Source organism: Lepeophtheirus salmonis, chromosome 9 (genome assembly GCF_016086655.4).
Source record: "Lepeophtheirus salmonis chromosome 9, UVic_Lsal_1.4, whole genome shotgun sequence".
Lineage (NCBI taxonomy): Eukaryota > Metazoa > Arthropoda > Copepoda > Siphonostomatoida > Caligidae > Lepeophtheirus > Lepeophtheirus salmonis.
The window spans coordinates 25,579,495-25,602,069 of record NC_052139.2 but is presented as its reverse complement, the minus strand read 5'-3'; the positions used below and the strand labels follow the sequence as shown (position 1 = coordinate 25,602,069).

Genomic DNA, 22,575 nt, shown 5'->3' with positions numbered 1-22,575 from the left:
TTATTAAATATCCATTTACGTGAGTCGCAAATTGCAACCTTAAAGTAGCCAAAATTGGCCGTCACAATTAAATGATGAGAAATGTACGGATTTTATTGGATAAGGTACGTATCGGAGACAATATAAACCTATTTAATCAAATAAAGATTTTAAACTACAGCTTAATTACTTGAGTATTTTAAACTCATACCAAAACATTTTGAATAATAGACATATTAATGGAAATTAATACGTTTATTATATAGTGGGCTTTTAATAGGGGGATTATATTGAGGGTAAGAAATGAATTTGAACAATAATAGTAATGAATTACTTTAATCCCAGATGTATCAGTTTTGTATTCTTCGCTCATAGATAAATTCGATTATTGTCTTCGATTGATTTCTATAAAATCCCCAAATTAACCAAATAAAATTATTACATCAAGTGATTAATAATTTTTTGGGAGCTGTTTCTCTAGTCATGAAACATATTTACCATTAAAACACACAACCGTATATATCATTTATCGACCAAATGGTACTTCGTTAAATGTCAGTCCAGTAAAACAAAATTTGGCAAAATATCCGTTCGGCAAAAAAAATAAATTGGTCAATTGTCCTAGAACCCAGAAAAATATAGTCTGCATTTTGTTGCCAGCTGTGGCTGTTTTTATTTCTTTACTTTTAATCATTGATCTGTATGGATGAGTTTTAATTAGCTCTTTTTAAGCTATGAATAATTTCCAACCCTTAATTATTGAATAATAATTTCTTAGTTGGGAAGAATATGCAAACTCAGGAGGTCCACAGGTTTTTTTTTTTTTTAAATTCCAAAAAATGTAATTTTTTATGAAAAGTTGTGGATTAAAAATTTAAATTAGAAATTTAACATTGAAATTTTGTTTAGGAAAAAATTTAATTCTTGAAAGTAATTGTGAATAGCTTTGGACTTTTGAAATTTTTTTAAGAAAACTTTAATTTTTTGATTTTAAGCTACCAACTAATTTCAGCCCTTTTTAATATTTCTTTTCGGAGGAGAAGCTGCGTAATATAAGGCTAAAACGTTATCATTTGTAGTTCCCATAACGCCACAACATACGTCATTCTAACTAATGTCCACTAATTAATGCTATCATAACATTAAGAGTCCTCTTAATTATCCTCCCATTTTGATCTATGAAAATGAATTATTTATTACATATTTACAAGTAATGTAACTGTGAGCATTAGTAATTATTCATGTGTCAAGGAATAGTTTTAATCAATTAGGAATTTTTATATATGAAGTAGTGAGAAATTGTGTCATTAATATAGAGACCATTCAAACCATTTATCCCCGAGCGAGTCCTTTCAATCTAACCCCCTATTACAATAAATGACAACCATATAACCAAACATTCATTCTTTTAACAACCATACAAACGTAGTTATTAATTTAAATTAATATTATTGGGATTAGTGATGCAAAGGAATTCTCTAGATATTGTCATCACTTGTGACTGCAATTTATTTAAGCTGTATTATTATTTCATCTGGGATCTGTACTGTGCAATCAGGTTTCGAATATAATTGAATCTATGTAGGAAAAAAAGTTCGCTACGCAGGAATTAAATTATAATGACAGCAGGTGTAGAATAGAAAATTCCTTCTTGAGCACGGCGTTACCTTGCTAACACAAAAATAATCAATGTATTTTTATCAGCTCTCAATTCACTCAACTTACTTGATACATCATGCCTAATTTATTCTTTTTGATATATAAACAAAGTAATAAGTTATTCTATACCTATGCTTCGCTTCCAAAAGAACAAGAGTACATTTTTTTTTTTTTTAATGTTCCTTTAATTGGTTAGATTGATTTGCATTGATTAAGTATAAGTAAACATAGTAGTATTAAATTTACTCCATCTAACCTAGAAATCTTTTGGAGAAATTCATATACATCAAGTATATTTCTTTCTTTAGGGATCACCTGAGCGTAAACGTGGACACATTGAATTCAAGGGAATAACTTCTCTCGAGCACGTTGTCCATGGGATACGGCAATTCCATCCAATACAATTACATGTTGATCCCTCTTCGTATATAAATATTGGGATCTTATTATTTCTTTGAAGAAATTTTGGCTATCTCTCACAAATACAAATGTATAACTATTATTTTGATAAAATAGTAGTATGCAATATTATAGCACAGTATTGAATAAATACTATGTAGATTTTAATAATATGTAATTAATTTTAAAAATGGTGAAGAGATATTATGATTGTGATAGTCTGGGAGTTCATAGCATATAAATGACAGTTGGTACGACTGACTTATTTGGCTAACTACCAGATGATTTCAAGCCTCTTTTCTGTTTCCTTTTGGTTGAAAGGTTGACTGATATAATAAAAGTAACGACTTGGGAGAGCCTCCAATCTAATTCATGCTAAGCGAGAAAAAAAAAAAATTCCAAAAATCATATTTTTCCCCTGGTTTATTACATATTCATTTATGACATTGACCCTCTATTGCAGAAGTTCTTAACCTTTCTGGTACCGTAACTAACAAGTGATGGTGTCATTAGACAAAGATGTTGTAATTATTTAATTTGTTAGTATATTCAGCTCCAATCACAGTTTAAACAATGAATTTGATTGGTGGCAGCACAACTCATCGTCAATGTTGTGAGGTTTTTTTGCTTTGGCAATTCTGAGAGCCACCAAATATGAAGTTTCACTGGCTTCCATATTTTGCTTTTGGTATTTTGCAGCGAAAATCAAGCTTTTTTATTTTTATTTTTAACATCAACATTGTTCTTAAAATACTGGACATCCGTGCCCACAAAGTTAGGATGTTTAGTGTTTCATTTTGCTGTAGGAATTTTTGCTTTTTACTAGAATGTTTTTTCGTCATTCGGGCAAATTATGGTGCAGAGTAAAAAAATTAGTATAATTTTTTTTTTTCCCATTAAATTTACATCTTTGTGAATGGCCAATAATTTTTGAAATTTTTGTCCAAAATATTCAACTTTTTTTAAACAGCTGTAGATTTTTAAATTTTTTTGCAAAAATTTTCAAAAAAAAAATTATTTGTGGGAGCGAAGAAATTAAAAGATAAGTAATACTAAAGGACCGACTAATCGATTTTCACTACTTATGAGTGGTAAAAAAGACCGAACCGGTTAGAAAAAAAAAAAAAAGTGGATGAAAAAAAGACTGATTAGGAATTCAGTTCTAGCACCGATCCAACACTAGAAATCCGAAGACTTACTATACAAAATTAATTTATTTTGAGTGATTCAAATGAATTCACATTTAGAAATATTACAGCATATATAATTAGTTACAAAACAAAACAAAAATGAGCTTTCTAGCTTAAGTATAATCGAGAAAATGGCACTTGAACGTGATCGACGAATTTTAACTTGCGCACTCAAAGTAAATTGGGCGTCTCTGGGACCACCTTGAGCAATTCTGAAACGTTGGAGAGGAAAAGGCCAAATTGGATCCAGAGGAGTTAAGGAAAACAGTCCAGGCCAATCTCCTCTAGTCCATGAGGGGCTATGCAGAAGATCTAGGGGTTTCATACCTGACTGTTCAGAGGAGAGCTATCAAAGAAGTGGCTGGAAAGAGCCTTGTGTGGGAGGAGAGGCCACTTTTGACACCAGCAGTGAAAGAAACCCAACTCTTTCTTCACCAAAATTATGTTCAGTTCTTATTAACTCTTTTTTGAAACTTTTTACCCCTTACAGCCTTGATTCCAAAGCCCATGGACTACACCTTTTGGGTATATGTCAAAGGGAATGCATGTTGTGTCCATTATCCAAATACTGAGGCCCTCAATACCACTGTCAGTCAGCACTTGGACGCCATGACAGAGGATTACATCTGCAGCGGGTACCAGACCTTCTGCCTGGAAGCCATCATTGCCGCTAAGGGCGGCTACATTAATGAATAAGATAGCTTCGACACACATCTATTTATAGTATGAATTTTGTTTGAACTCAATTGTTAATTAATAAATAATAGTTTGTTGGATTTTGAAATTAAAAGTGTTCAGATTTTAATGGACCACTCGATAAGTAAGATCTAGGTGAGGCGAATATAAACAAAAAAAAAAATAGAAAGGCAGGAAAGAGGATCAAGAAGAAGAAGAAGGGGAGGAGGAAAGAAGAAGGAAAAGTCGAAGAACTATCTCTCAACAGATGGTGAATGGGAAAAATAAAAAAGCTTGCTAGAACTTAACTTTACACAGACATTTAGCAAGAAAATAAATGGGATAATTTTTTTCTTCTTCTCTCTCTGGAGAGAATTTTCCTCTCTCCTTCCTTTTTTTTTTTTTTTTTTTTTCGACATGGATCTCTAATTTCATTAAAGGGGTTATTTTATTGTTATTTTTTTGGAAAAAAAATAAAATTGAATTAGGATCTTTTTATATATTATTATGCATTTTCAAGGGGTTTGTTTATTCTGTACTTATTTATTTTCGTATTAAATTTATAGATTTGTATACATAATACGCATTGGGTCACAATCAATTTTAATAACTTTATTTAAATCACTTAAAATCCAGTTCAATATTTCAAAAGTATCTTCTTTTTTTTTAGAGTACCTAATATCTTTTTGCATCAAAATAACATATATACAGTTTTTTGGACACAAATTGTATGATTTTACTACAATTTCTTAAAAGTTAACTAATTATACTTAACAACGATTTAAATAAACATGTTATAACGAGTGTACAGATGTATAGAGCTCCCTTTAATAGCCTTTTAAAAACCCATATTCTCTCATGTTTTGGTTTTTGAAACCGTCAACAACGTCATACGTCACGCTACTACACTGTATTGGTCATTCAATACAATTGTTATGAAGGGAACACTTTAAATTAAATATTATTAATTGAGCACATATATTTCAAAACATACAAATAGGTATTGGATTCTTTATAAGGTATCCTTGAAAGACAATCAACAAAATTTCTTGCGTGGAAACACTAATCGTACAACTGATTTCAATTTTAAGAGTAAATGCCACGATAATTCCTAGAACAGAACACTAAAATCCCATTTTTAACGTTCAAACATAGTTAGGGTTCTCTTTATTGAACGTACGTTCTGCTGAACGCCGGTAAATTTCGTGTTCTGTTCAGAAGGCTGCAAATATGTTATTACACCGTTATACAATCTTATTTCCATATTGTAGACCATGAATTAACAGTTAAAACAGTAAAAATAAGATAATTTTCTCTAATTAATTATCTTACTTTTCTAGTCCCTAATCGATTCAAAACAAAACTAATTCTAACAATCTATCCTATTTATGGGGAGTTGTAGTAATTATTACTTTAAAAGAAGCCCTAATAATTTTAGTTGGTAGCAACTTTTAAATTGTTATTTGATCATTGATGAGACTTGTTCACACCATAAAGGGACGTCCGCAGGATTATATTTTGGAGAGGCCTGGGTTTTTGAATTTTATTTGAAAAAAAAGCAAAAGTTGTTTTTCAAAAATCACAACTGCTTAAATGGTCACAACAACGGGGGTAGTAGCTTTGGATGGTTTGCAACTAGTTTGTCTGAGACTACTTACTTCGCTTTAAGACTTGGGTATGATAATTAGGTTTTCCAATATTACATAGTCAATAAATATTACTTTTTTATCACTTAAGGCTTAGCTATGGTTGATGGGCTCCAAGAAATGGTGTTCAGAAAACTCATAAAAGGCAAAAACAACTGTTTAAATGGTCACAACAACGAGGGTAGTTACATTGGGTGTTGCATTATAATTAACAATTGTGTATATCCTTCATGATAATAGTATGTTGTTATATAAGCATACCTAAATAACGGGGAAAATCTTTTTGATGCTCTTAATAAGGAGTAATATCGCCGGACATTACTACATAATTAGCTTTTGCTCTAAATCTTTAAGATGAATTTATTTCTAACATTTTTTTATTAATATATTTATTGTCTAATTTTATGATTTTGACATTTACTTTATTATTAATAATTAGTTAGATCTCATCGGTAGAGATATATATCTATCCTGTGCACAATTGTATATAGCAACTTCCACATGAAGAAGAGGGGTGATTATCTTTTTGATTAAACTCCACGTCTCGCTTGTGTATTGCAACCTAAAGTTATGACATAATTAACTGAATTCCGATGTTAGAACAAGAAAAAATTATCTGGATCAATCTATTATTTCAATATTTTTTATTTATAATTTATTATTATTAATAGTTATATGATTTTAATTGTTTAATTTTGTATATTTAACTTTAATGTGTAATGGTTTATTTTTTAGTATGTAGATTATATTTAATTAAAGCCTTCTTTTTTAAACTTTGAGCTTCAAATATATTTCAAATACTCTACTTTGTCGTTTCATTAGCTATTATTCTGAGAATAAGGTTCATAATGAATTACAATTTCATGGAGTGTGACGTTTTCAAATCTACTGTAACGGATAAAAAACGTCTAAGTCAATACGTAGTATATCTTTCTTTAAACATTTTACATATAAATACTTTCGTTATACCCTCAAAAATCATAATAAAGCAGGCAGATGATAATCACATCACAATTTTAAACAATGATACCATATGTATTTCCCCCCTCCTCCTTGCACGCGTTTTTCTCTACAATATTATCAACTTTAGATAGAGGCAAGAATTACTCCAATGTCCCACTCCTACTTAACCTTAAACTCAGCAACAAATCCTCATTGTTAATTTTCGTCTTTCACACACTCGTAATTACTATATATATAACGGGTGGCCCATCTAGTGGTTGCATTTTGAACTACCACTTTTTTGACGTTTGACAGCTGTAGTAAAATTCTCATTGTGTTTAATAAAAGATCTCTGGTTTACGAAATAACTAAGTTTACACTCGAAGAAAATTCGGAAATACTAAAGACTTACTTCCAAAATGGAGAGTCTTCAATCGAAACTGCAAGAAAATTACGTCGGTCGAAATAAAGCGCCTTTCAGGCAGTTTGTGGATAAATTTGTGAAGTGTGTGCGCGAAACTGGTTCATTAATGGATAAAACAACACGTTCCCGTGTTCGTCCAGTGCGCTCAATCGAAAACATTGCTGTTGTTGCCAAAAGCGAAAAAACGAGCCAGGAGCTGCCGTTACGGTCAATGGTGAGTGATATCGAGCCATGTTGAAAGATTTTTTGTATCTCCAAATGGAAAAGGAAGACATCGACAACATTTGGTTCCAACAGGATGACGCTACGTGCCACACAGCCAACGTTACAGTGTATCTTTTGCGCACTGTTTTCGACAATCGCATCATAAGCCGAAACTGCAACGTCAACTGGCCACCTCGTAGCTGCGATTTGACTCCATTGGACTATTTTTTGTGGGGAACCGTCAAGGATAAATGTTACACCAACCATCCAGAGACGATTGACGATTTGAAATACGAAATTGGAGTCGCCATTGCAGCTATTGAAGCTCACATAATCGAAAATGTATTGAAAAATTGGGTCGACAGAATGGGCTACTGTAAGGCCAGCGACGGCGGCCATATGAATAAAGTGGTGTTCTATTATTAACCGGAATGTTGAGGCATTCAAATAAAAAAAAAGTTATTGAAAAATATCCTTCCGTCTTTTTTTTATAGAGATATCAAAACGAAGAAGTTTCGTGGGCCACTCTTTAGAAATGTTTTCTCATCAAAAATGAAAGCATTGGAAAATAAAAAACACATTTTCAAATTGTAACTACAAAAAGACAATAAGGCACAACAGCAATTCATCTTTACTAAAAAAGATGAAGAAAAGAAGAAGAAAATCCAACAGCTGATAAAAAAAATACAGTTTAATTTTTATGCTGATGAGATAACGCCGCATTGTTTTTACACATAAGTTAGAATCACTTCTTTTAATAAGATATTTAATTATGAAATAGTTAGCCATAAAAGTAAACGTAATTGGATATTATAAATAATTGAAATACTGAAACATAAATTTTAGTTACATCATTTCAACATTTATAGTTATGTATTTTTATAAGAAGCAAAGCGTTGGCCCAACAACTATTAAATCCAAATATATTTTCTGTCCGAAAGTAATATACAGTATAATATATAAAAATTATACACATTATATATTTTTTTAATTTTTCAAGAGTAAAATTTCTGGTTTTGTCATCACATTTATTTAGCAAAATCATTTGAAAATATTGCTCAGGGCAATTTTTAATCAATATGTGAGCCCTCAGCTCTATTAATTGCCTCAATACGAGGTCTAAATCCCTGACAGATGTAGTCAGACTCGAGCTTAGTCCACTCCTTCTAGATGAGAGCCTCTAGAGATTGGACACTCCTGTGAGGCGTAGCTCACAACCTCTCCTCCAGACACACCTACATAAAGTAGTACAAGAGGTCCACATCTGGAGATGAGGGCGTCCACATGTTGAGGTCCCAAAAGTCCGGAAATTTGTCTCTCAGGAAGGGCTGGGTCTTATCAGCGAAATGACACAGAAATCCGTCTTTAGTGACAACAAAGTTCTCATCCAACTTTTCTCTGGCCCAAGGCAGTACTTCCTCATCCAGAAGTTTGTTGGAAGAATCGGCATTGAGCTGTTCCTTCCTCTCCACAAAAATTGGACGGCAGACTTCACAACGCCCAAGAACATGGATCCAGCTTTCTCACTGAAGCTGAATTGGGATTAGAGGTGTGTCAGACATTCTTATTCAAGATGCTTCAAACTACAAAGTACAGAGGGTTGAGGTTTGGCTGGATGAGGACTACACGGAGGTAGGGAAGAAGTCAAGCATATTTTTACTGCAAAATTTTGGTTGTTCTTGGCTGTAGGCAGTCCAGATGGAGATGCAGGAGCGTTCACAAGGTTTTAGGAGTTTTTAAAAAAATCCAAATATCTAACTTTTTTGAGAAAGATTTAAAAAGTCCAAAACTATTGACAATAAATTAAATTTTTTGGAAAACAAATTCACAAATCTATAGCTACTCACAGAAAATTTTTTTTTTTTGAAAAAAAAAAAAAAAAAAATTCAAATATTAAATTATTAGAAAAAAAAACACTTCAAAAATCCTCAGTTTTATACGAAAAATGTACATTTTTCGTATAAAAAAAATTAAAAATCCAGAGCCATTCACAAAAAAATTTCAAAAATGAAATATTAAATTTCTTGGAAAAAAAAATTCCAAAAATCCACAGCTATTCACACAAAAACTTCAAATTTGTCCATATGACGAAAAAAAGGTATTGTAAAAAGCAAAAATTTCTTAATCACAGCCCCTCCAGACCACCCCCCGCGGCCACTCTTGAAATCCCAATGATTTTGGTACATTTTTTACCACTCACACAGGTGAGGATGAGATCGCACCCGCTTTGCCTTTTTTGTTTTTGCTCCTACCTTTTTACACTAAGAAGCTTGTTTATTGATATTTCAGCTGTCGTTTGGTTGCAAGGGAAAAGGGATAAAATTTGTCATTAAATGCACCTGCAAGTTTGTGGTCTCCACGAGCTGTATTTTGATTAATGTAAATTTCAGATCATAAGAAAAGTTATTATTTCGACAATTTCGATATAAAGGAAATTAGACTAATGACTATAAACCTTGGAAAAAATCGGTATCGGTTTCATAAAATCCATATCAATCGAGCTCTAACTATTAGAAAATGTCAAATATAAATATATTAATATTTAACGTCAGCACGTATAAACTGAATGTTTCACCATTGATATAAGAGTCCATTAAAAAAATCAATTAATCCGTCAATCGAAGCCTCTAATTTGTTTTTATTAACTTCCATGATTGTATTCTTATATAAATATAATTCATAACTAGATTTGAAGTCTTATAACATCATGTTAGCAGCGTTGGCCCTACTATGGACATTTCTGTTTGGGAAATCCATGGGTGCTTGTGGTATAACGGATACTTAGTATTTATAATAAACAATTATAACCTTACTTATTAGAATGTGGCCATCCAAATCAAAGAATCCCAATGGACGGAGACTTTAACTCAGACAGTTCTCCTGTTTTAAGTAATGAAAGTATTCCTTGGCATGTTTTGATTAGACATGAATCTACAAATGCTGAATGTTCGGGAGTGATTGTGAGTAGGAGATACGTTCTAACAGATTCAACTTGTTTTAGTATCGATGAAACGGTTCAAGTATATATGAATTAATTAATTTAATTTTCTTATCTAATATTGAGTATTTTATGCAGGTCTATGGTGACTATACAGAAATTGACTTTTCTGCAAGCACAAAGGGAAAGGTGACAAAGAATCTGGAAGGGGTTCAAATCGTTCAACTGGAGGAAGAGTTCAAATTCAATCAGAATTTAATGTCAGCTTGTCTACCAGAGGATCCGACAAATGTCTATAATGAAGAGTTGGGGATTGGTAATCACTCATTCAGTAAATGTACATACATTTATTAATTCATCAAATTCTGCTCCATATGACTTATAGTTACTTACTTATTCAATCAAGAGTTACTGTACAAGGACTTTGTTCCTGTTCTGTGGCACATGTTTCCAAATATTACTTTCTCTCACGAGGATAAATATAAGAGGCCAGGCTCTCCTCTAGTGACATTCTATAATGAGGTATGGACTTTGATTGGGATATTTATGCAGCATGGTTTTGGGAAGAATATTTATAGAAATATACCTACTATTGCAGATGACTTACGCCATGAACTTCAGGTAAATGAATATTGAATGGCATATTATGTTCGGTTGAAGGGGACTTAACCGAAAACCTATTTGCCGAATAGCCACTTTGCAGATTGGACATTTTGCCAAATGACAACTTTACTCAAAAATATAAGAAACGTATACCGTGATGATTCATACTATAATACTATATATTTACATACTAGAAAATGACAAACACAACTTGATAATTATAGACTCAAAAACGACCTCAGGTCCACAAGATTATATATGTATATATATTTTTTTTTGGGCTTGGTGGCTTAGTTTTTGGACATTTTTTGAAAAAAAAAATCTAAAATCTATAGATATTCACTAAAAATTTAAATAAATAAACTATAAGTATAAAAATTTTTGGGAAAATATTCAAAAATTTAAATTTTTTTCCTCAAAAATCGTGGTTAATCACAAAAAATTTAATTTCTTCGAAAACAATTGGAAAAATAAAAGTTTTTGGAAATAAATTCAAATATTAAATATTTACAAAAAAAATTTCAAACATTAAATTTTTAGAAACTTTTTTTTTTAAATATTAAATTTTTGGAACAAAATCTTAAAATATTATATTTTTTTAGAAAAACAAATTCAAAACCTCACAGTTATTCACAGACAATTAATTTTATGGTGAATAAATTTCAAAAATTCCATTAGAAAAATTATTAACAATTCTCAAAAAATTAAGTTTATTGGAGAAAACATTCAAATATTAAATTTTTTGCTCTTCTGCATAATTTGCAAGAATGACCTTTTTATATGAAAATAAATATTATAAAAAATAATTTTTATTCCTATTTTTGAGTAAATTTTATTCATCCTCACCAAATTTAGTTATAGTAAAGAGCAAAAATTCCTTAATTTGGAAGGGTCTAAAGCCCTTTCAGCCCACACCCAGCAGATACCCCTGAGATAGACGAGGGTCGATCAGGACTTGACTACATACAAAACAACTATGTCATATTCAAAACCAAATGATTGATTCACTCGTATTGTCCATTGGGTCTCAATCATTGATTGATTGAGACCTTCTTTAAACATTTTTTCCGGTTCTAATATATTTAATAGTTTTCCTGATTTTGTTACCACGGTTTTAAAGTGGCTCCAGCCAACTGTTGAAGCATCCTCATAATAATTTAATTTAATTATTAATTCACCAACGCTGAATGATTGCAATTCATAGAAAATAATTAGACTTTTATCTTTCAATATGTTTGTAGCATGAATGAGAATCCTAATTACATAGTATTGTAGTACAAATCATCATCAAATGTATACTTTATTATTTTTTCAGTAAAGTGTCCGTGTAACATTATGCTTATATACGGCAATTCACAATACTTTTTTCAGATTAAAGGATCATGTTCCAAAAAGAAATCAAAACGAAGAAGATCTAGGATAACCTCTCGACATTAAGTTGGACTCCAAATGAATTATGTTATAACTAATTTCTTAAGGTGTATAGAAAGTAATTGCATTGTGTTAATGAAATGGATGAATTTAATGGATGAAATAAACGTAGAAGCAAAAAGTTGTAATAATCTTATTCGATTAGCAAGGCATGTAAAATATCAAAATGCTCTTCTAGCCAAAGTTAATAGAAATACAAGGTTAGACCATCATGTAATTGGACTTACTAGAATTTTGAATCTGATGTATTGTACCGACTGCTGGGCAAGACAGGCAGATTTTGACAAAACACGCAACCACTCATAGTCAATGACGTCACTATTGCTAGAATTTTCTATTTAATGTATCGTACCGACTGCTGGCCCACAAAAACGGATTTTGACAAAACAAGTAGCCACCCATCTACTATGACGTCAATATTAAAAGTATGGTGGAAGTTAAGCATCAGTTGTACATGCATTATGGTATTACCATGTATTTTTATTAACCTTGCTTCTAGCTGGGTAATAGATTTATATAAAATAGTAATATCCAATAAACTTAAGCATTAAATGTCAGAACTTAATTTACCAAAAAGCATGAGTAATGAGAATTTGAAATTAAACCTGGATTTTCTGCCGAACAAAATGAAGGAGTTAAAAATATGACATTTTAAGATCACACACTTTTTGTAATTGCTAGCTCAAAAGATTTTTTTTCCCAATCCCAAGACTGATTTTTTTATCACCGCCCTCCCCCTTCACTCTTTTCTCTAACGGTACGACCCTTTTTAGCACTCAGGGGCCGTAAGGACCTATTTGTCTGTCCTTTAATCCTACGGTCCTAGCTATTTTGTTATTTTCTTTATTCCTAGCTAGGATTAAAGAATATAAAACACGGCGATATCTCTCTAACACAAAAATATCCGATGTATTTTGCTGTCAGCTGTCAATTCACTCATCTCACTTGATAGGTGGTGGCTATTTTAAAATTTATTATTTTTCAATAATAAACGAAGTAATAAGTTATTAAACTATACGTCTTATGCTCCCTTTCCAAAAGGTATGATTGACTTAGTAGTTAGTAACTACATCATTTTTGCAGGTAGGACTTTAGTCTTTTTTTAACACTATTGGCGCGTCAAAGACGAAAAATAACTCTGAGGATATGTTATATAGTTATAAATGTAAGTCCTTGTTGAAATTGGAGTAAAATTGTGGATCGATAATGCTGTAATTCGTGCCTACTTTTGTTAATATCAGCTGCATAAAATATATTTTTGGACGGAGAAAATTAATTACTGCTTGAAGGACTGCTTCTACATTTAAAAAAAACAAAAACATTATTGCTGGGAAATATTATAATTAAATTTAATAAATATTTATTTTATTATACACTTTTAAATCAATTTACAGCAAAGATATGCAAGAATTCTTCTTTTAGGGGGAGATATTAACACCCACTCGAATGATTAAATAATGAAAAGAAAAAAAAGAAAGAGCACACGCAACAACCTTTTTCTAATGAGTAAACCTTAACTTTTTCTTTACATATGGGCCACCTTTACCTAAATCATTACATAATTTTAAGTGGGGTTTGTTATATGTCCTCCATCTCATAGCTGCTAGCATCTAATTTAATAAAAACCCATAACAGCTAAGCTGCTCTTCCTCAAAATATTCTTCAAATTGTCAGGGTTACCATGTTGATTTTGTATATAAAATAGCAGGCTTCTAAGCGTTCCACTATTTTGACATTATGTTCAGCGTTCCCTTCAATTTTAGCTTTTTCGTTCTGCATTCACCTATTATTTATTTTACGTTCCGCGTTCTAATTATAAGGTAGAGCCATATACACTATACCACAGCAAATCTCGACTTCCACTTTGATAGTACCAGGGAGGTCTCTTTTGGGAATTAGGTTTCAAGATTTTTAACACAATAATCCGGGGAAGATTGTCGTTCAAATAGTAACAACTGACTAAAATTGGTTCAGTCATTGTCGAGATGGAGACGAAAAGGCAAAGAATAGCCAATTTTATTCGCATTCAGAAGTTTCAACTTTAAAGTTACGTTGTTGAATTTCAAAATTTTCAGTAAGGTTCCTTTTATCAAGTGATACATAAGAATATAATCATTATTTTTCATTTTGAAGAAAAATAAATTATTGCCCAACGAAATACTTTGGATACTCAAACGATCTCAACCACTGTACTAACCTCCAAATCGAACCAAATAAGTATCGGATTACACACCTAAATTTTATTACAACTGGCTAAAGTAATAGAAATTACTGTTTGTGGAGTGCCAAAACAAATGTACACATAGTTGGACAACGTATAATAAGGGAAACTGTTTATGAAGTTAGAGAAGAAATAAAAAATTAACGTCTTAGAAAAATAGTCAGAGAAAAAAGTTTTGCAGAACCTTGTCAATATGTTGTGTTAACATTATTTTTTTGACTATTATTGAAAATATAAAATTATTGATGTATTTCTAAATCCATCTCTCGAGTATATATATACAACATATACACACTACAATTGGAACAAACTTTGACTTCATTCAGATTCCGTATACAGTATGATCTGTATGAATACACCACGGCAGAGCCCCCCCCCTTCTATTACAAGAGGTTTAGTGACTAATAAACAAATTTCCGTTTGTTTTATTATTAGTCAGTTGTCGAGATTGCCGGAGAAACACCATGACCAGTGTTGTGTCGGTTCTTATTAGGATCGATGACTACAGTCCAGTCCGTTGCCATCTAGTCCAGTTCCACTTTCGGTCCTTTAAGAAGGTAAAATCGATCCCTCGTGATGCCAATGAGGGCTTTTTTTTCTTTTTTTAATTATTCCGTTATATAATTTTTTGTAAGATATGAGCAGTAACCTTAATACATATTTCATATATCTTATTTAGCTTAATAAACCATTGATAGATTTATGAAAAATTCCAATAGGACCGTTCCTAAGAATATACTAAATAGATAAGTACCGACACAGCACTTACGATCATTAACCAAGTAGTGAGTTGCTAATTTTAAATTTTCACAATTCCTTAAATGCGAATAACTCCATAATAATTAATGATGCTAGAGTTCTATAATTGTTGCTATCTAATTTCCCGTCATTTAAGAATTTCAAATTGTTTCAGATCGGCTAATTGAAATAAAATCTGGGAGCGTTTATGGAAGATCAAAAATTATTTTTATGAAGTGAAATGGTTAGAATCATTTTTAAATCAAAAATAATCTTTATGAAGTAAAATGGTTACGATCATTGTTACATCAAAAAATCATGTAAATGCAAATAGTATAAAATGTCAGTAAAACCAACGGTTTCCAATAGTACCACACGGCCAAGTACATTTTTGAAAAAAATTATTGTTTTGTGTTGTCTATTCCTCGAAAAAGTGCAACACAGTTAAAAAATGAAAGCTAGGCCAAATAATGCAAACCTTCTTTATCCAAAACTGTGTCCATTCATCTTATGCTAAAACCATAATTTGACTATAAAATCAACATTACCAACTCTAGGACCGTTTATGTAAGATTAATATTTTTCTGTATGAAGTAAAATGATTACTCCATGGAAGAATTGAGGCAGTATTCGACGCCCATGGTAGTCGTATAGAAAATGAACATGGTATTAAATAAAACAATAAAATTTGTCACAACGCGTTAGTTCAGGATCTCTATGAGGTCTGAGTTTTTTTCCAATTCTAGTGCAAGTCCCTGTATATATTTCTAACTCTGGTTCTAATTTCATCTAAATCTATGACATTTGGTGTTCAGGGTGGCAAAATCTTATATGAAATTATCCTTATGAAATATTACATGACCAACAAAAAATATAATATTTCCTTATATAGTTATTAAAATATGATTGGTTTAACATAGATAATGATGCACTTCTAATATGTATGTATCTTGGAACAAATTTTTCTAACTTTATGTAATCAAAGATGCTTCTCAATATGCATGTTCCTAGAATAAGGTGCATGTAAAAAGGAATAATTAATTAATAGATATATAAACTTTTTAATTCATAAAGTAACATTATTATTTTGCCTACTTAAATATAATTTAAAATTAGAGCTCACCCCGGAGGGATACAATGTAAATGATTTATAGTAAAAAAAATATCAATAATTTATGAGTCGTTTTAGTTCAATGCATGTACAATATTTTTAATAATAATGAGTCGAGGAAACATCCTAATTGAATATTTTAAATGCAACTACAGCTGTGTTCAAACAACATTAAGGCTAAATTCATTACTACTTATAGTGGGGGGTTTCAATCCTTCGCTAGTTTCAGGTACAGGTCCTTATCAACTGCAGATAACGAGGGCTCATTGTATTGGTGAAGTAATTTTAGAATCCATGGAATCATTTGACTATCACCATTAACATTCTTCAATTTTGACAAAGTCCGAGTTCAATCTGAGGATCATCAAATCCCTGATGCAACCATCCGTTAGAAGAGACCTTTTCGATACGTTTAGGTCCCTTATTACAGCAAACATTTTCTTCAATTTAGAGATGAGAGTGCTGGTATTTGAGAAGATATCAGGGCATAGCGCTACAATCTTATGCAAACCCTGTGAGATAAAAGTGACATGCACCATAAGCGGAAAATGCTTCCTAAGGTCTTCGACTGTTTGAACATAGTATTCTGCTCCATTTGTTATGAAAACCTTCAGTCTATGGCTAACGAAATCAGAGCCAAAAACGTTGTTGATGCTTCGGATTGCAACATTTGTCATAGCCGTATTGCTGTCCGATTTCGACACATCCTCCAAATTAATTAGATAGGGGTGACCTATCAAATGATCATCCAGCGAACCCATTAAGACTGCAGTCATGGATCGGTGTTGAGAGTCAGTAGTTTCGTCCAAGGCGAGGAAAATATCCTTTCCCTCAATTTCTTCTTTGATCTTTGTTAAGACTTCGTCACTCTGTGCCTCCAATGATCTATTGACGGCGTAGCGAGAGGGAAATACTTTGTTAGTATACTGCTCCATGAATTCGATAAATCTCGGTTGACTCACGATATGGAGTGGAATGTTACAGGTAGCAATCATTTTGGTCATATCAGTAACAAAATGATAATCATCCCTAAAAGAAGGATCTTTAATTTCATTCTTTGATAAAAGCTCCAACTTCTTCTTGTGAATAATACTTTTAACGTGTCGCTCAACACCGAACTTTCTCGAGTCCTGTGACTTAAAATTACAAAGACGACATATCATAACCTTGTTCTCCTCATCGTAATCCCAAACCCTTTCACCTCCATTCTTGGCAATCAAGGATCTAATTTTTATATGAGGAGGCATTGTCTATGCTTGTAACACGGCTCACTTTATTTAAATAAACAAAGATGTTACTTGAAAGGTATTTTTCTTTCAGCTGTTTTCATTAATTTTCATAAATTGCTCCTTGTATGATTTTATAGCAGCTTTATGAAATTAAAAAAATATTAGATCAGACTTTGATTTTTATATTAATTTATATCAATCAAACTCTTTTTTATAGAATTCGTGCCATTTCATATTCAGTCATTAATAAGATTTATCAATTCAATGTATATAATGATTAATAACTCTATTCTAAATTATAATTAACAGTTGGCAACAAAAAAATACAGAAGACTAGCTACCATATGTTTTTTCTAAATCTTTCCTTTCCCTTTTGACAGTCCAGTTTGAGAGTAGATTAAAAAAAAAAATAGGCATGTCGACGGAAAATACAGACGTAGTTTTATATTAAGGATATACCCTCTAATTACTTCTTCGCAATAATTAGTAGCTTTCGAAAATAAAAAAGTATGTCCTTATTAGCTATTATCAACAACAAATAATTTGACACGGGAGTAAAAGCTTAGAATTTACAACATTTTTACTCTGGAGCTGAGTATTTTTTTCATTTATGTTTGACAATAATAGTGATGTTTAAATACTCAATTGATTCAATATTCATTAGAAAACATGACTCAAATCCCATGTAAGAGTATAGAAAATTACTTCAATCCAAAGCTATCCTATCTATTAATATTATATATATATCTATATGTTGCAACTTATATAGGTCCATGTTGCAATTTCTTCTGTCTTTAAATGTCTTATATTTATATTAACATTGGTCAATCTTATTGCCAACTATACATTGATGATATAATTTAATTTTGATCCATTAAAATTACCCATTTATTATTTACTTGATTTATTTATTTTTGAAATTAAAAAATATCGATAATTCAAGGAGTATTCAATTCTTACATTATCCACATCACCAGTACTTTTACCTCCTGATCTAAAATTATTCATTTCATTCTTGAGTTACAACTTACACAATTTGTTCATACAAGTTATAACTTGTACGACATCGTAGCCTTTAAATACATCTCCAACCTTGTGTTCCACAGTTGAAGTCATTCAACGACTTTATACGAGCCTTTAACATTTATTCCAGCTTGTTGGTGGGTCTATAGGTATCTAGCTAGTGGATACAGGCTATTGTTATTATTTTTAAAGCAGCTTAATTTGTTTGTTGATAGCTATAGCCAGGCTAGATGGTAAATTTGGAAAGAAAGGGAGAGAGAGAGAGAGAGCTAGTGAATTATAGTAAATTTAAGAAAGAAAAGTTGTGAAAAAAAAAGGAGACCTAATAAACTGTCGGCCATTTTGCTGTAGTTCCACCCGAATTGTTTTCTTTTCGATGTTGTACTGAAGTGTGGCCCTCTATCGCATCATCTTCTACTACTTTAGTCTTTGTGTAGAAGGTAATTTGAGTTAAATGACCATCTTCTCCACATTTACCCTACAAGGGTTTTTTTTCTAGAAATGTCGTCTGAAGGACATGTTGAAGGTGGAGAAGAGAATATTCTGGAGGATCTCTTAAAGCCAAATGCTGGAGATATGTTTGAAGAGGAGGTGAAGCCTTCTAGTGTCGTAGTGCCCAAGCCTTTTATCAACATCGAAGATCATAGCGATATTTCCGAGTCAGAGTCTTCTGAATCTGAAGACGAGGAGGATGAAGATGAAGAGGATTCCTCATCTTCCTCCGGCGATACTGAAGAAGAAAATGTACGAGAAGCTACTCCACCGCCTCCGACCCCTACTCTTGACAAAGCCAAAAAGAAAAAGAAATCTGGAGGGAAATCATATGACTACGCCACAAAACTCAATTATCTCTTCCGAGACGCTCGTTTCTTTGTTGTCAAGTCCAACAATGCCGAGAATATTGCTCTTTCCAAAGCCAAAGGCGTTTGGAGCACTCCTCCGGCAAATGAGGCTCGATTCAATACAGCCTTTGCTGAATCTCGAAATGTACTTCTTATATATTCTGTAAAGGAATCCGGAAAGTTTACTGGATTGGCTCGTCTATCTGCCAAGTCACGTAGAGACGGACCACTCATTCCATGGGTTCTTCCTCCTGGGCTCAGTGCTAGAGCTCTTGGGGGAGTCTTTAGAATAGATTGGATATGCAGAAAGGACCTCTCCTTTCAGAAAGTATCCCATCTCTTTAATCCTTGGAATGAGGGAAAACCCGTTAAAATAGGTCGAGATGGTCAAGAAATAGAGCCACGTGTTGCAGAGGAGTTGTGTAGACTCTTTTCTCCAGATGACACAGTGGATATGACTCCTATTCTTCGCAAGAGTAAAGCAGCCGCGCGTGAACACCGTGTACGATCTAAGCGACCTCCTAGCATTGTGGCTCCTCTAATTTCATCGTCTAAACGAAGACGGTACGAAGAGGAAGAAGAGGAGGATTCGCATTATTCCAGGTCGAAATATTCTCGTAGAAGAGATGTGGAAGACACACATCATAGTCGTCATCGCTATGATTATAGAAGCAGTCGAAGCATTTATCATAATCATAATAGCAGCCACCATCATCAACAGCATGACAACAGCTATCATCATCCTAGGCCTCATCATCATAGAAGTAGTAGGACATACGATCGATCAGTTGATGATTTTCTTAAACGTACGAAGGATAGTCGTTACTATCGTCGATAGATTTTTAAGCTTTTTTTTATTCTTATAATTGTTGAACCACCTTCATCGCCCTTCATTGGATCATGTATTTATTTAGAGAAAAAGGCCGAGAAGTCAATGTGGACTCTGTGATTTCCATTTTAAGTTTTTTTTTTTTGTTTTGAGTTTGTGTATTTGAAGATGCTCTTTGAGAGCGAAATAAGTATGATATCAAAGTTGACATATTACGCCAATATTAAGATGAATCATGTTTTTAGAACGAAAAAAAAAATCAAATACATAATTTTATTGGTTATCCCATAGACATTCATAAAAAATCACAAAAAAACAAAAAAAAACTAATTCATGTGAGGACTTTAACGTTATTGTCATATTTTTTCTATCTTGGAGGTTGAGCAAGGCTGATCCATGCTTCATAGGACTCTTTCTAAGGACTAATAATTATCGGAGTGTTGTTGTTTTTTTTAACCTAAGGACTTGGCCACACTATCATACTTCTATCATGAACCTTCTAGTGAAAATAGGGGTGGCCCTCCCGAAATTATACCTCAATAGTCATCGTTTTGATCTCGAAGCCATCACTAAAGTGTGTCAGAATTAGTATTATATGAAATTTTATATATTTTTATTTTTTCTACTGATAAATTCTATTTAAGAAAAAAAAAAATCAAAACTCGCAATATTATGTATTCAGTCACTGCAGGGTAGAACAACAAAGACGCTTCATGTTATTGCATTTATTATATCCAAATGTTCATGTACATTCAATCACCAGAACTTTTTTGCGGATTCAATCACTTTCTTCCCTACAGTTTCATATGATTCACCCCCAGGCAGAAAGGGAGGAGTAAACTCACGATAGGCAATGATAACCCTCCTCTCATCTAGAACATCCTCCCTTAAGACTGAATGTTCCCATTGATAGCGAGGTTCCCCATAAAATATGAGTAAAGAAAGTTCAGGTAAGGGAATCCTTAGAGTGTCAAATTCTGTCATCAATTCGCAAGGTGAATAGGGCATATTCTCGGCTGAGGAAATATCATCCCTAAATGGATTGTAGAGTACAGAATCTCCATTATTTGATAAAATCCTAGGATAATTAAAAACATCATTCAAATTATATTTATTCGATTTTTGACATTTGTTGAGTGTAAGGACCGAATTGGAGAGGACGTGAAGTTGAACAATTCTTTCTCCCCAAATCCAACAATCATCAACATGAGGCTCAATCCACGCACCTGTTCCTTTGCGATATTCTATTGAGCATTGTTCCACAACTTGGTAGCCTTGAAGGCTTTCAATCTCATTGAAACGCTTTTGAATGAATTGAGTACATAGTGGAAATCCATGAAATGGACCGTTCTTTGCTTTTCTTTTGTTAAAATTAGCTCTAGGACCAAAGTTTTGTTTTCGACGTCCACTTACTGAAGGGTCCCAGGGTAGTTGATCTAACCCTTTTAGTACATCGTGTTGTTCCTTGGAATTGATGAAATTTGGAATGATTTGTATACCAGAGAAGGAATTTACTATGGGTGAGGGATGTAATTGGCAAGAAGGGGATATTTCCCACCCAGGGTAAATAGACCTACAATCCGGACAATATACCCCAGTAGATGAGGATCTAAGTGATTGGGTCAAGGATTCGTATTTTTTAGTAGTATCGTTGGAAATGTCTTTTTCACACGCAAAACATGTTTTAAAACTTTTACATCCACAGGGACGATTGGTATTCATGGCGACAAATCTCCCAATAATATCAATTGATAGACTGTAATTCTGCCAAAGAAGTCCGTTGTTTCAGGGAAAAATATTTTAAAATCCGTTCCTGTGGCAGGTGACTCACTCAGTAGAAAAGACTGAAGTTTATTCGAATCTTGGGGAGAAAATTGAAAGATTGGCTCTTTGTTTAATTGAAGAGAGCAATTTTTGCCGGCAAATCCTCCCTGAAATTGAATTTTAATTTCTTTGATCGTCACAGGGGAATTAAAAGTGAGTTTAATCCATTGGGGCGTTCCCTGCTCAGAATTCCAGCACGTGTCTTCTTTTCCGTCAGAAAGAAATTGCTTCCCGTACTCCTTTACGCTTCTATTCAGGACAGAGCTTACTTGTATTTTATAGTTAGATGAGTCTATTAAAAGATTTTCAAAGGCCATGACCCATACAGTCCGACAGGAAGACTTTATTTAAGATTGAGATAACTTCATAAACCTTAAGCGAACTGTTTATTATGACGATACTAGCATACATCAACAACATGGGCTGTTAAATTTAACGACTCGTCAGCTAATGCAAGGCGCTAGTATTGCAGCAAAAACTCACAGAATGTAAAACGAAAATTGTGATTGAAAACATTATGCAATTAAAAATGCAGGATAATGAAAAGTTTATACGACCAGAAAATGATGCTTGCTACAAAATAGCTTCCTGAAGATTCATGTTTCAATATAGAAAAAATATTTGTATAAATTTAATTTATTCTTTCAGAATTTTTTTGGGTCTTTATT

The 22,575-nt window shown here is 32.6% G+C and overlaps 3 protein-coding genes across 3 annotated transcripts; 2 read left to right on the top strand and 1 right to left on the bottom strand.

Annotated features, from left to right (window-relative positions):
• Positions 1–9,725: 9,725 nt before the first annotated feature.
• On the top strand, positions 9,726–12,302 carry LOC121124682 (uncharacterized). The gene is made up of 5 exons (XM_040719862.2): positions 9,726–9,886; positions 9,939–10,138; positions 10,195–10,372; positions 10,442–10,677; positions 12,031–12,302. Exons 1-5 carry the CDS (start codon positions 9,826–9,828, stop codon positions 12,094–12,096), a joined length of 741 nt encoding a protein of 246 aa, XP_040575796.1. The 5' UTR covers positions 9,726–9,825; the 3' UTR covers positions 12,097–12,302.
• A 5,396-nt stretch (positions 12,303–17,698) lies between these two features.
• Ythdc1 (YTH domain containing 1) lies at positions 17,699–20,366 on the top strand. The gene is made up of 2 exons (XM_040720014.2): positions 17,699–18,852; positions 18,912–20,366. Exon 2 carries the CDS (start codon positions 18,914–18,916, stop codon positions 20,090–20,092), a length of 1,179 nt encoding a protein of 392 aa, XP_040575948.1. The 5' UTR covers positions 17,699–18,852; positions 18,912–18,913; the 3' UTR covers positions 20,093–20,366.
• On the bottom strand, positions 20,343–22,319 carry LOC121124813 (alpha-ketoglutarate-dependent dioxygenase alkB homolog 4). The gene is made up of 2 exons (XM_040720015.2): positions 20,710–22,319; positions 20,343–20,652 (listed from the first exon to the last, which is right to left on the bottom strand). The coding sequence occupies exon 1, from the start codon at positions 21,803–21,805 to the stop codon at positions 20,840–20,842; it is 966 nt and encodes a 321-aa protein (XP_040575949.1). The 5' UTR covers positions 21,806–22,319; the 3' UTR covers positions 20,343–20,652; positions 20,710–20,839.
• Positions 22,320–22,575: the final 256 nt, after the last annotated feature.

What these genes read in the sequence shown, in the direction of transcription:
- Ythdc1 (XM_040720014.2), top strand. Translation starts at nt 18,914, where the DNA reads ATGTCGTCTGAAGGACATGTTGAAGGTGGAGAAGAGAATATTCTGGAG.
- LOC121124813 (XM_040720015.2), bottom strand. Translation starts at nt 21,805, where the DNA reads ATGAATACCAATCGTCCCTGTGGATGTAAAAGTTTTAAAACATGTTTT.
- LOC121124682 (XM_040719862.2), top strand. Translation starts at nt 9,826, where the DNA reads ATGTTAGCAGCGTTGGCCCTACTATGGACATTTCTGTTTGGGAAATCC. An exon ending in GTATCGATGAAACGGTTCAA is followed by an intron (nt 10,139 to 10,194) that starts GTATATATGAAT and finishes TATTTTATGCAG; the next exon opens with GTCTATGGTGACTATACAGA. An exon ending in TAATGAAGAGTTGGGGATTG is followed by an intron (nt 10,373 to 10,441) that starts GTAATCACTCAT and finishes TATGACTTATAG; the next exon opens with TTACTTACTTATTCAATCAA.